Source organism: Dama dama, chromosome 1 (genome assembly GCF_033118175.1).
Source record: "Dama dama isolate Ldn47 chromosome 1, ASM3311817v1, whole genome shotgun sequence".
In the NCBI taxonomy this organism is placed as follows: Eukaryota; Metazoa; Chordata; class Mammalia; order Artiodactyla; family Cervidae; genus Dama; species Dama dama.
In genome coordinates this window covers 45995626-46009495 of record NC_083681.1, presented here as the reverse complement: position 1 = coordinate 46009495, position 13870 = coordinate 45995626, and the positions used below count along the sequence as shown (strand labels likewise).

Here is a 13870-nt window from a genome sequence, read left to right as displayed (position 1 = left end):
TGATACCTCTTCAGCACTTGGAACTTCTTTTTTTTTTTTTTTTTTTCAATAAACCCATACATTCCTAAAGTTTGGAGAAGGTTTGTGTTGGATCTCAGAATCTTTCCTCAGTTGATCCACTTTGCCTTGTGTCCCCATTGAATGAGGATCTTAATGAGTATATAAATGGTTTCAAATATTTCTACAAGACAGTGAAAATATTGTTTAAAGAAACAATTTAGCAAAGGCCACCACTTAGAATATGCTAGGAGGTGACCACAGTGAAGGTGGAAACCCATCTGCCTCTGTGACTCTTAAGCTGTTTCAACAGAGCAGGCAGGCTGAATCAAATAGAAGATAGGGATTGAGTGAAGGGTTACATGTGAAACATCTATTCCAGTTATCTCCCCAAACTCCCAGCCCTCTTTCCACATGCATAGAGAAGCAGTTTAGCTCCAGCACCTTCCTCCCACAAAAGGTTCTTTCCTAAATAAACTGAATAAACCATCTGAGGAGAATGAAGACTTTTAGCTTTGGTGTTGACATTTTTTTATAGTAAAACCTTTTCACTCTGTTGTGTAGGGAGCCCATAGCTTGACAGCCAGCTCCTCCTCTCACCCTAAATCTAAGCTTGCCAATGTGTATGTCTCACTGATATTCACATCAGTTCAGTTTAGTTCAGTTGCCCAGTTGTGTCCGACTCTTTGCCATCCCATGGACTGCAGCACGCCAGGCCTCCCTGTCCATCACCAACTCCCAGAGTTTACTCAAACTCATCTCCATTGAGTTGGTGATGCCATCCAACCATCTCATCCTCTGTCATCCCCTTCTCCTCCTGCCTTCAATCTTTCCCAGCATCAGGGTCTTTTCAAATGAGTCAGATTTTTGCATCAGGTGGCCAAAGTATTGGCCAAAGTATTCAGCTTCAACATCAGTCCTTCCAATGAATATTCAGGACTGATTTCCTTGAGGATGGACTGGTTGGCTCTCCTTGCTCTCCAAGGGACTCTCGAGAGTCTTCTCCAACACCATAGTTCAAAAGCATCAATTCTTCGGCACTCAGCTTTCTTTATAGTCCAACTCTTTCATCCATACACGACTCTTAGAAAAACAATAGCTTTAATTAGAGAGACCTTTGTAGGCAAAGTAATGTCTCTGCTTTTTAATATGCTGTCTAGGTTGGTCATAACTTTCCTTCCAAGGAGCAAGCGTCTTTTAATTTCAAGGCTGCAGTCACCATCTGCAGTGATTTTGGAGCCCCCCAAAAATAAAGTCTGTCATTGTTTCCATTGCTTCCCCATGTATTTGCCATGAAGTGATGGGACCAGATGCCATGATCTTAGTTTTCTGAATGTTGAGTTTTAAGCCAACTTTTTCACTCCCCTCTTTCACTTTCATCAAGAGGCTCTTGAGTTCTTCTTCACTTTCTGCCATAAGGGTGATGTTATCTGCATATCTGTAGTTATTGATATTTCTTGTGGCAATCTTGATTCCAGCTTCTGCTTCATCCAGCCCAGTGTTTCTCATGATATACTCTGCATTTAAGTTAAATAAGCAGGGTGACAAGATATTCACATAGCTCTTGGTAAGTCTCCCGTTCAGGGCAAATACCCATTAGGAAACTATTCTACTGATACAGAAGAAGTAGAAATTCATATGACAATCTAGAATAATCAACCTAACACTTGATTCCTAAATATGAGCAGAAAACTGGGGAACACTCAATGTCTAAAAACCACGATGATTAAAAACCCCGGAGACTATAGCCCACCAGGCTCCTCTGTCCATGGAATTCTCCAGGCAAGAATGGAGAATGGAGTGAGTAGCGATTCCCTTCTCCAGGGGATTTTTCTGACCCAGGGATCAAACACATGTCGCCTGCGTTGCAGGCAGATTCTTTACCATCTGAACCACCAGGGAAGCCTTTTCTCCACTATAAATGCACTTTTCTTCCTCTCCATAGTTTACTCATTTGGAAGGAAATCACTACAAAGAGCCCACACTCAATGGATAGTTATGCTCTACCTCCTGAAGGGCTGAGTATATAAATATTTGGAATTCTTCTCATGGGAGATTTGTGTATTCTTCCGCATTTATTGATTGATTTAGTCATGTATATCAGTGTGGCTTAAAGGTATTTATTTTATAGTTTGGGTGATAATCCAGTATTACCTCATTCAGTTGTTCATGCTGCTCCAGCTTTGACTATTGGGAGCTCTTTCACTTAGCTTCTGTGTGCCTTTGACATGCCCCAGTAAATGTGTTTTGTTTTGTTTCTGAGCATTTCTCTACTTTCTGGCACTTTAAGATGTGCCATGCTCATCTTATATATTTCCTACCCCAGTCCTCAAATCATCCATTTGTCCATGAAATCCTGGTTCCTTTTATTGAAGAATCGTTTTAGAAACCAAGATCTGGGAGCTAGGTGTTCCTTCTATGCCTACTCTGATGGCAGAGCAAGGAAATATATGTGTGTGTACTAACCCCTATATATTCATATATCTGTAAATATTTCTGTATGTAACCTTCTTTACCTGTATTAAACAAAACATAAGTTCATACTGATATCTCCAGCTCTAATTCGTTACCACGTGGATCGTTTGGCCTCCTTCCCTTGGTTATGTGTAAACTCCCACTCAAACATTGAGAAACCTGGCTCTCAGAAACTGCACGCCATTTACTTATTATTCAGTTCCAGCACAAGTGTATATCAGTATCAGAATTGTTCATTTCTACCTTCATGGAAAATAACTATCAACTGGAGCACATTCTCTTTTGCCTTTAGTCTTATGGATTCTGCTTATTTCCAAACTCCTTTTTTTTTTTTTTTCCTGGAATGTCGTGTTCTAAAATGTTTCCTTCTCCTCTCTAGCATTGTGTATTTTTCCTTCTATCACTCTCTCATTTCAAAGGCCTTCATATATCCTTCCCCTACTTTGTTTATTAATCCTTACTTGAATGTTGATTGATCTATTCAGGTGGACATTGCCAGTAAATGAGGTCAGGAAATACTTTTATGCATAAACTTTTGGCCAGATTGTAAGGTATACTTATAGGCGACACATCTGTGTTGTGTATGATGATATATGATAATCTATTGAGAGCTTACTATCTGCCGAGAAGTGAGGTGAGTGTTCTTTTAATCCCTATAATTCAATCAGACAGATTTTGTTACATGCATTTACAGTTGAGAAAACTCAGACTTTGGCTAAATAATTTGCTCAAGTTCATACATGTAGTAACTAGTACAGTCTGGATTTAACCTCATGTCTATGACTCCAAAGTGTGTACTCTTAGCCACTATATATTGACTATATCAGGGTTTCTTAGCTTCAGAATTATTGACATTTGGGGCTGGATAGTTATTTTTTATAAGGGGATTAATGTGCACTGCAGGGTATTTAGCAGCTTCCCTGCTGTAGCCACTAGACGCCTGTAACAGCCCCACTTGTGACAACCAGAACTGTCTGCAGGCATTGTCAGATTTTCTGTGTTGGCAGAATTGCACCTGAGAATCACTGGCCTAGTGGCTTACAATAAACATGACTCCTGAATGGTAAATTGCATCTGGACTGGGAGAACTGTAAACCAGATGGAAAGTTGGATCTGAACTTCTCTGACTGCAGTGACTCTTATAATCAGGCATGCTCTTTTGGGGAGCTCTGACAGCTTCACTTGTAGAGTTGTTGACATTGGTCCTGTGGAAGGAACCTTTCAGTCAAGATGCTTTCTGCCCAACCTAGATGGGCCACATTGCCTTGCACTTGAGCTATACTCTGTGAGAACTCCCAATGAAGAAGAATTCTAGTTCCTCAGTCCTCTGCTAGCAAGCTTTGTTTTCTGTCGAGTAGCCTTCTTAGTAGCTGGTGCCAAATATGACTTGTGGTAGACTTGTAAGTCTTGAATATTGGGTTGACCCTAAGATCGCCCTGTTGCACATTGCAGACTGGTTCATAGCAAATCCTAACAAATGAAAGCTTTTAATTATTATAGTCTGGGGATATACTTTTTGACCTAGATCTCATTTGTGTCTTTTTTTTTTTCAGTTTCTCAGTTACCTGAATATTGGCTGTGTGTCTGAAGCTCCTGGAACTTTTCTCACTGCATATATACATTGTACACAAGTGCTGAGCCCCAGCCTGAGAATTATTGGAATCTTCTGGTAAGACAAATTTGAACTGCAGGGGTAGTTCTGTGGAGGAAGATGCATCCTTTGAGCAAGCTGATGACTATCTCAAAACCTCATAACCTGGCTCATGAACAAAGTGAGGTCCTGAGAGCAAATACGTCTTGGCAGCAGGAAACCATCCCAGTCATGGAGACAGATGACTGTGAGGCCTCTCGTCAGAAATTCAGTCATTTCCAGTATTTGGAAGTGTCTGGGCCTTGTGAAGCCCTGAGCCAACTCTGGGAGCTCAGTCTTCAGTGGCTGAGACCAGAAATTCATACAAAGAAGCAGATTCTAGAGTTATTGGTGCTGGAGCAGTTCCTGACAATTCTCCCCGAAGAAGTCAGGACTTGGGTGAATTTACAACATCCGAAGAATAGCAAAGAAGTGGTGAGCCTCATGCAGGATGTGATTGATATGCTTGAAGATGAAGGTGAGAATATAGAAAATTGGAGGTAGAATAGCTGATCCTCTCCCATATAAGGAAAAATTATCTTTAAATTTTTTATTTGTGTATAGTTGATGTACAATATTATATAAATTGGAGGTTTATGATATGTTATTGTGTAGTCCCTAAGTTGTGTCTGACTCTTTGCAACCCTGTGGACTGCAGCATGCCAGGCTCCCCTGACCGTTACTGTCTCCCTGAGTTTGCTCAAACTATGTCCATTGAGTTGATGATACCATCCAACCATCTCATTCTCTCTCACTCCCTTCTCTTCCTGCCCTCAATCTTTCCCAGCATCAGGGTCTTTTCCAGTGAGTCCACTTTTTGCATCAGGTGGCCAAAGTATTGGAGCTTCAACTTCAGTATCAGTCCTTCCAATATAGTGATTCACAATTTTATAAGATTATACTCCATTTATAGTCATTATAAAATATTGGCTATATTCCTTCTATTGTATAATATATCATTTTAGCTTATTTTATATATAATAGTTTTTACCTATTAATTCTCTACCCCTTTATTGCCCCTCCCCTATTCCCTCTTCCCACTGGTAACCACTAGTTTGTGAGTCTGTTTCTCTTTTGTTATATTCAGTAGTTTGTTGTATTTTTTTCCATTTATTTTTATTAGTTGGAGGCTAATTACTTTACAATATTGTAGTGGTTTTTGTCATACATTGACATGAATCAGCCATGGATTTACATGTATTCCCCATCCCGATCTGCCCTCCCACCTCCCTCCCTACCCCATCCCTCTGGGTCTTCCCGGTGCACCAGCCCTGAGCACTTGTCTCATGCATCCAACCTGGGCTGGTGATCTGTTTCACCCTAGATAATATACATGTTTCGATGCTGTTCTCTCAAAACATCCCACCCTCGCCTTCTCCCACAGAGTCCAAATGTCTGTTCTGTACATCTGTGTCTCTTTTTCTGGTTTGCATATAGGGTTATTGTTACCATCTTTCTAAATTCCATATATATGCGTTAGTATACTGTATTGATCTTTATCTTTCTGGCTTACTTTACTCTGTATAATGGGCTATAGTTTCATCCATCTCATTAGAACTGATTCAAATGAATTTTTTTAATGGCTGAGTAATATTCCGTGGTATATATGTACCACAGCTTCCTTATCCATTCGTCTGCTGAATGGCATCTAGGTTGCTTCCATTTCCTGGCTATTATAAACAGTGCTGCGATGAACATTGGGGTGCATGTGTCTCTTTCAGATCTGGTTTCCTCGGTGTGTATGCCCAGAAGTGGGATTGCTGGGTCATATGGCAGTTCTATTTCCAGTTTTTTAAGACATCTCCACACTGTTCTCCACAGCAGCTGTACTAGTTTGCATTCCCACCAACAGTGTAAGAGGGTTCGCTTTTCTCCACACCATCTCCAGCATTTATTGCTTGTAGACTTTTGGATAGCAGCCATCCTGACTGGCGTGTAATGGTATCTCACTGTGGTTTTGATTTGCATTTATCTGATAATGAGTGATGTTGAGCATCTTTTCATATGTTTGTTAGCCATCTATATGTCTTCTTTGGAGAAATGTCTTTAGTTCTTTGGCCCATTTTTTGATTGGGTCATTTATTTTTCTGGAATTGAGCTGCAGGAGTTGCTTGTATATTTTTGAGATTAATCCTTTGTCTGTTTCTTCATTTGCTATTATTTTCTTCCATTCAGAGGGCTGTCTTTTCACCTTGCTTATAGTTTCCTTTGTTGTGCAAAAGCTTTTAAGTTTCATTAGGTCTCATTTGTTTAGTTTTGCTTTTATTTCCAATATGCTGGGAGGTGGGTCACAGAGGATCCTGTTGTGATTTATGTCGGAGAGTGTTTTGCCTATGTTCTCCTCTAGGAGTTTAATAGTTTCTGGTCTTACATTTAGATCTTTAATCCATTTTGAGTTTATTTTTGTGTATGGTGTTAGAAAGTGTTCTAGTTTCATTCTTTTACAAGTGGTTGACCAGTTTGCCCAGAACCACTTGTTAAAGAGGTTGTCTTTTTTCCATTGCATATCCTTGCCTCCTTTGTCGAAGATAAGGTGTCCATAGGTTCATGGATTTATCTCTGGGCTTTCTATTCTGTTCCATTGATCTATATATCTGTCTTTGTGCCAGTACCATACTGTCTTGATGACTGTGGCTTTGTAGTAGGGCCTGAAGTCAGGCAGGTTGATTCCTCCAGTTCCATTCTTCTTTCTCAAGATTACTTTGGCTATTCGAGGTTTTTTGTATTTCCATACAAATTGTGAAATTATTTGTTCTAGTTCTGTGAAAAATATCTTTGGTAGCTTCATAGGGCTTGCATTGAATCTATCGATTGCTTTGGGTAGTATAGTCATTTTGACAATATTGATTCTTCCAATCCATGAACACGGTATGTTTCTCCATCTGTTTGTGTCCTCTTTGATTTCTTTCATCAGTGTTTTATAGTTTTCTATGTATAGGTCTTTTGTTTCTTTAGGTAGATATACTCCTAAGTATTTTATTCTTTTTGTTGCAATGGTGAATGGTATTGTTTCCTTAATTTCTCTTTCTGTTTTCTCATCGTTAGTGTATATGAATGCAAGGGATTTCTGTGTGTGAATTTTATATCCTGCAACTTTACTATATTCATTGATTAGCTCTAGTAATTTTCTGATAGAGTCTTTAGGGTTTTCTATGTAGAGGATCATGTCATCTGCAAACAGTGAGATTTTCACTTCTTTTCCTATCTGGTTTCCTTTTACTTCTTTTTCTGCTCTGACTGCTGTGGCCAACACTTCCAAAACTATGTTGAGTAGTAGTGGTGAGGGTGGGCACCCTGATCTTGTTCCTGATTTTAGGGGAAATGCTTTCAACTTTTCACCATTGAGGGTAATGCTTGCTGTGGGTTTGTCATGTATAGCTTTTATTATGCTGAGGTATGTTCCTTCTATTCCTGCTTTCTGGAAAGTTTTAATCATAAATGGATATTGAATTTTGTCAAAGGCTTCTTCTGCATCTATTGAGATAATCATATGGTTTTTTATCTTTTAATTTGTTAATATGGTGTATTACATTGATTGATTTGTGGATATTAAAGAATCCTTGCATTCCTGGGATAAAGCCCACTTGGTCATGATATATGATTTTTTAAAATATGTTTTTGGATTCTGTTTGCTAGAATTTTGTTAAGGATTTTTGCATGTATGTTCCTCAGTGATATTGGCCTGTAGTTTTCTTTTTTTGTGGCATCTTTGTCTGATTTTGGAATTAGGGCGATGGTGGCCTCATAGGATGAGTTTGGAAGTTTACCTTCTTCTGCAATTTTCTGGAAGAGTTTGAGTAAGATAGGTGTTAGCTCTTCTCTAAATTTTTGGTAGAATTCAGCTGTGAAGCCATCTGGTCCTGGGATTTTGTTTGCTGGAAGATTTCTGATTACAGTTTTGACTTCCTTGCTTGTAATGTGTCTGTTAAGATCTTCTATTTCTTTCTGGTTCAGTTTTGGAAAGTTATACTTTTCTAAGAATTTGTCCATTTCATCCAAGTTGTCCATTTTATTGGCATAGACCTTCTGGTAGAGCCTCTTATGATCCTTTGTATTTCAGTGTTGTCTGTTGTGATCTCTCCACTTTCATTTCTAATTTTGTTAATTTGGTTCTTCTCTCTTTGTTTCTTAATGAGTCTTGCTAACAGTTTTTCAGTTTTGTTTCTTTTTTCAAAACACCAGCTTTTAGCTTTGTTGATTTTTGCTATGGTCTCTTTAGTTTCTTTTGCATTTATTTCTGCTCTAATTTTTAAGATTTCTTTCCCTCTACTAACCCTGGGGTTCTTCATTTCTTCCTTCTCTAGTTGCTTTAGGTGTAGAGTTAGGTTATTTATTTGACTTTTTTCCTATTTCTTGAGGTAAGCCTGTAATGCTATGAATCTTCCCCTTAGCACTGCTTTTACAGTGTCCCATAGGTTTTGGGTTGTTGTGTTTTCATTTTCATTCATTTCTATGCATATTTTGATTTCTTTTTTGCTTTCTTCTATGATTTGTTGGTTATTCAGAAGCATGTTATTGAGCCTCCATATGTTTGAATTTTTAATAGTTTTTTTTTTTTTTTTTCTGTAATTGAGATCTAATCTTACTGCACTGTGGTCAGAAAAGATGACTGGAATGATTTCAATTTTTTTGAATTTCCCAAGGCTAGATTTATGGCCCAGGATGTGATCTATTCTGGAGAAGTTTTCGTGTGCACTTGAGAAAAAGGTGAAATTGATTGTTTTGGGGTGAAATGTCCTATAGATATCAATTAGGTCTAGCTGGTCCATTGTGTCATTTAAAGTTTGTGTTTCCTTGTTAATTTTCTGTTTAGTTGATCTATCCATAGTTGTGAGTGGGGTATTAAAGTCTCCCACTATTATTGTGTTACTGTTAATTTCCCCTTTCATACTCGTTTGCATTTGCCTTACATATTGCGGTGCTCCTATGTTGGGTGCATATATATTTATAATTGTTATATCTTCTTCTTGGATTGATCCTTTGATCATTATGTAGTGTTCTTCTTTGTCTCTTTTCACAGCCTTTATTTTAAAGTCTATTTTATCTGATATGAGTATTCCGACTCCTGCTTTCTTTTGGTCTCTGTTTGTGTGAAATATTTTTTTCCAGCCCTTAACTTTCTGTCTGTATGTGTCCCTTGTTTTGAGGTGGGTCTCTTGTAGACAACATATATAGGGGGTCTTGTTTTTGTATCCATTCAGCCAATCTTTGTCTTTTGGTTGGGGCATTCAACGCATTTACATTTAAGGTAATTATTGATAGGTATGGTCCCGTTGCCATTTACTTTGTTGTTTTGGGTTTGTGTTTATACAACCTTTTTGTGTTTCCTGTCTAGAGAAGATCCTTTAGCATTTGTTGAAGAGCTGGTTTGGTGGTGCTGAATTCTCTCAGCTTTTGCTTGTCTGTAAAGCTTTTGAATTCTCCTTCATATCTGATTGAGATCCTTGCTGGGTACAGTAATCTAGGTTGTAGGTTTTTCTCTTTGATTACTTGAAGTATGTCCTGCCATTCCCTTCTGGCCTGAAGAGTTTCTATTGATATATTACCTGTTATCCTATTGGGAATCCCTTTGTGTGTTATTTGTTGTTTCTCCCTTGCTGCTTTTAGTATTTGTTCTTTGTGTTTCATCTTTGTTAATTTGATTAATATGTGTCTTGGGGTGTTTTGCCTTGGGTTTATCCTGTTTGGGACTCTCAGGGTTTCTTGGACCTGTGTAACTATTTCCTTCCCCATTTTGGGGAAATTTTCAGCTATTATCTCCTTGAGTATTTTCTCATGGCCTTTCTATTTGTCTTCTTCTTCTGGGACTCCTATGATTCGAATGTTGGGGTGTTTCACATTGTCCCAGAGGTCCCTGAGGTTGTCCTCATTTCTTTTGATTCTTTTTTCTATTTTTCTCTCTGCTTCATTTATTTCCACCATTTTATCTTCTACCTCACTTATCCTATCTTCTATCTCTGTTATTCTACTCTTGGTTCCCTCCAGTGTATTTTTGATCTCATTTATTGCATTATTCATTTTTAATTGACTCTTTTTTATTTCTTCTAGGTCCTTATTAAACATTTCTTGCATCTTCTCAATCTTTGTCTCCAGGCTATTTATCTGTAACTCCATTTTGTTTTCAAGATTTTGGATCATTTTTATTATCATTATTCTAAATTCTTTTTCAGGTAGATTCCCTATCTCCTCCTCTTTTGTTTGACTTCGTGGGCATTTTTCATGTTCCTTTACCTGCTGGGTATTTCTCTGCATTTTCATCTGGCTTAGATTGCTGTGTCTGGAGTGGGCTTTCTGTATTCTGGTGGTCTGTGGTTCCTTTTTATTGTGGAGGTTTCACCCAGTGGGTGGCATTGGACGATTGGCTTATCAAGGTATCCTGGTTAGGGAAGCTGGCGTCGGTGTTCTGGTGTGCAGAACTGGATTTCTTCTCTCTGGAGTGCAATGGAGTGTCCAGTAGTGAGTTTTGAGATGGGTCTATGTGTTAGGTGTGACTTTGGGCAGCCTGTATGTTGACGCTCAGGGCTATGTTCCTGCGTTGCTGGAGAATTTGCATGGTATGTCTTGCTCTGGAACTTATTGGCTCTTGGGTGGTGGTTGGTTTCAGTGTAGATATGGAGGCTTTTGGATGATCTCTTATTACTTAATATTCCCTGCAGTCAGGAGTTTTCTGGTGTTCTCAGGTTTTTGGCTTAAGTCTCCTGCCTCTGGATTTCAGTCTTATTCTTCCAGCAGCCTCAAGACTTCTCCAACTATACAGCACTGATAATAAAACTTCTAGGTTGATGGTGAAAAGATTCTCCACCATGAAGGACACCCAGAGAGGTCCACAGAGTTGCATGAAGAAGAGGAGAGGGAGGAGGGAGATAGAGATGAGCAGAAGGAGAAAAAGGGGAACTCAAGAGGAGAGAGACAGATCTACGCAGTTCTCTGTTCCCTAAGTGTTCTCTGTAGCCCAGACACCCACAGAGATTCACAGAATTGGATTGGGAAGAGAAGGGGGAGGGAGGAAATAGAGGTGATCTGTGGGAGAAAACGGAGAGTCAAAAGTGGGAGAGTAATCAACACACTCCTGAGTAAAAATGGGTACTGAATATTGGATTCTTAAATGTCCAAAATTGATATCAAATACTGAAAAACAAAGATTAAAAATCTAGAGTAGAGGTTAGCTTGTTAAAAATACAATATTAAAAACAAAAACAAAAAATTTAAGAAATATATATATGAAGTTCAGTTTAAAAATAGGGCCTCTTTTTTTTTTTTTTTTTGCAAGGTTATAGTGAAGTGAAAAGGAAAATTAAGGAGTAATAGAGGACTTTAAAAGAAAATAAGAGAAAAAAAGAAAAAAGAAAAAAATGTTTAATTAAAAAAATAGTAAAAATATATGAAAATGAAAGTTAAGGAGTAATAGAGGAGTAACAGGGAATTTTAAAAGAAAATAAAAGAGAAAAAATAAAAAGAAAAGGAAAAAAATTTTTTTAATTAAAAAAGTAAAAATATATCTAGGAATTTCTCTGGAGCTGTTGTGGTCAGTGTGGGTTCGGTTCAGTTTCAGATAGCTCCTTGTTCCAGCTCACACTTCTCGATATCTATAGGCCCCTTCCGGTATAGTCGGTGTTACCTACAGGGCTTTTAATCTCTTGCAGTGGTCACTTCTGAAAGGGCTCCGTTTGTTTCTTTGGCTTCTGTTTGCTGGTCTCTTCAGTGTAATTTCTGCCCTGACACACGCGGGTGGAGGTGATCTCTTGTTTAGGTTCGCTTGTTCACTCCTGCTGCGGGGAGGGCGGGGCACTCCAGACAAATGTCACTGGCGTGTGTGGGGAGCACTCCCAGTGTTCTGGCCACACTGGCTTTGCCCCCACTCGTGGCGGGCATGTGTGCTTCCCCCGTCTACACTGCTCAGGCTCCAGGCTGCTCTGTAGGGAGTGGGCCCTGCGTTTGCGTGCGGCTCCAGTTTTTGGGTACTCCACAAAAATGCCTGCGTTTTGTGCCGTCTCCGACTGAGCAGCTCAGGCAGCCAGGACCTTGACGGGTGCACTCTCCCCGGGTGCGGTGTGCCTTATCCCCTCCACAGTCCCTGCCTCAGCCGCGACCCTCCCAGCGGATGTCAACAATCCAGAATCTCAGGAAGTCTTTGGTTAGAAACTAGGAGCCTGTTTGCAGTTTGGTAGGGAATGCCTTTTCTGGGGCCGAGTTTGCCCGTTTCCCCTCCCCCTGGCGGGGGATGGGATGGTCCACTGCCAGCTAGCTCTTCTCTGGGATCACTCAGTTCTTCTTTGTTCTGTGAAGGGGCCGCAGTGTGTTCGGGCTGGTTAATTTTCTCTCTCTCTCTTGCTATCCCACAGTGTAAGTTGCTATCTCAGGTTAGCTCCCTCCGAATGCCCTCAGGGCATTCAGGCCCAGTCCTTACCCTAAGCAATGCCGCCCGCTCCTCTCCATTCCGGCCCCACTTGCTGGTGGCGGATGCGGGCGTCTGGGGTATACTTTTCTAATGGGAGTTGCTTTTAGGCATGTAATCTGTGGGTTTTATTTATTTTTCCTCCCAGTTAGGGTGCCCTCCAAGATTCAAAAACTTCCCCCAGACCTGCCAGTGAGACGGTTTCCTGGTGTTTGGAAACTTCCTCTATTACAACTCCCTTCCTGGGACGGGTCTCCGTCCCTAGCTCTTTTGTCTCTCTTTTTATCTTTTAAATTTTATCCTACCTCCTTTTGAAGACGATGGGTGGCTTTTCTGGGCACCTGATGTCTTCTGCTAGCAGTCAGAAGTTGTTTTGTGGAGTTTGCTCAGCGTTCAAATGTTCTTTCGATTAATTTGTAGGGGAGAAAGTGGTCTCCCCGTCCTATTCCTCCACCATCTTAGCTCCTCTCCCCAAATAGCTGATTTTCTTACTAGTGTTCTTAATCACCTTTCCATAGTATGTGTTTATTATTACTATTACTGTATTTATAATTGCTTGACTATATGCTATCTTGTAACTCTAGCAGTAGAGAATGTTTCTGCTCCTGTTTTTTAGTTCCATTGGTCAATAAAGAGTCTCTGTTTCCATTTTTCCTCAACACACTTTTCTTAGGTTTTATCATTGGTTTATTCTTCCTGATGAATTTTTGAATCATCTGCTAACTGTCCAAAAAACCCCACTAGTATATTGTTGTGATTGTATTTAACTCATACATTGATTTGGAAACACTATTTTTTTTGTAATATTTATTCTTAACTCCCAGGAATGTAGTATCCCATTGCCTCACCCAACAGAATTTGTTTGTTATTCCCTAAAAATACCATTTCACACCTTGACTCTCTGCTTATGACTTGCATCATACATCGCAGGGAAAGGGGGAGTAGTTACACAGAACTTTGTCATCTTCCACTACCAGCTTGACTAGCATAGCTGCACGTAGTGTTTTTATCTTTGGAAGAGCCCATCATATTCTCCAGGACAATCTATATTGATACAAATGCCAGAATTTCACTCTTTTTTAAATGGCTGAGTTATTTTTCATTGTTAAAATGTAAAAAGTGCCCTTGAGAGACCAAACACTACACAAAGTGCTCTTGAACCAAGTTCTGTTACTACTCAAAGAAATAGGTATTGGAATTACCTGCTTCTGCTCCGCAGCATCTCTTTACAGAAATATTGCTACAGTTTACACACTTGCTCCAGTAACCCCCATCTTAAAGAACTCTTCTTTGAAGTCATACTCTCCCCTCCAGTTACTACTCCATTTCTCAGAGCAAATCATCTTACCAGAAACTATGAGTTTAGGACCTAA

The 13870-nt window shown here is 39.6% G+C and overlaps 1 protein-coding gene across 1 annotated transcript in view; it reads left to right on the top strand.

Annotated features, from left to right (window-relative positions):
- LOC133060650 (zinc finger protein 215-like) overlaps positions 1-13870 on the top strand; it is a 63995-nt gene that overhangs the window by 2617 nt on the left and 47508 nt on the right. Inside the window, exon 2 of the mRNA XM_061148279.1 lies at positions 4026-4580. Within this exon, the coding sequence (XP_061004262.1) occupies positions 4184-4580 (397 nt within the window). The 5' untranslated portion in view covers positions 4026-4183. The remainder of the gene's footprint in view (positions 1-4025; positions 4581-13870) is intronic.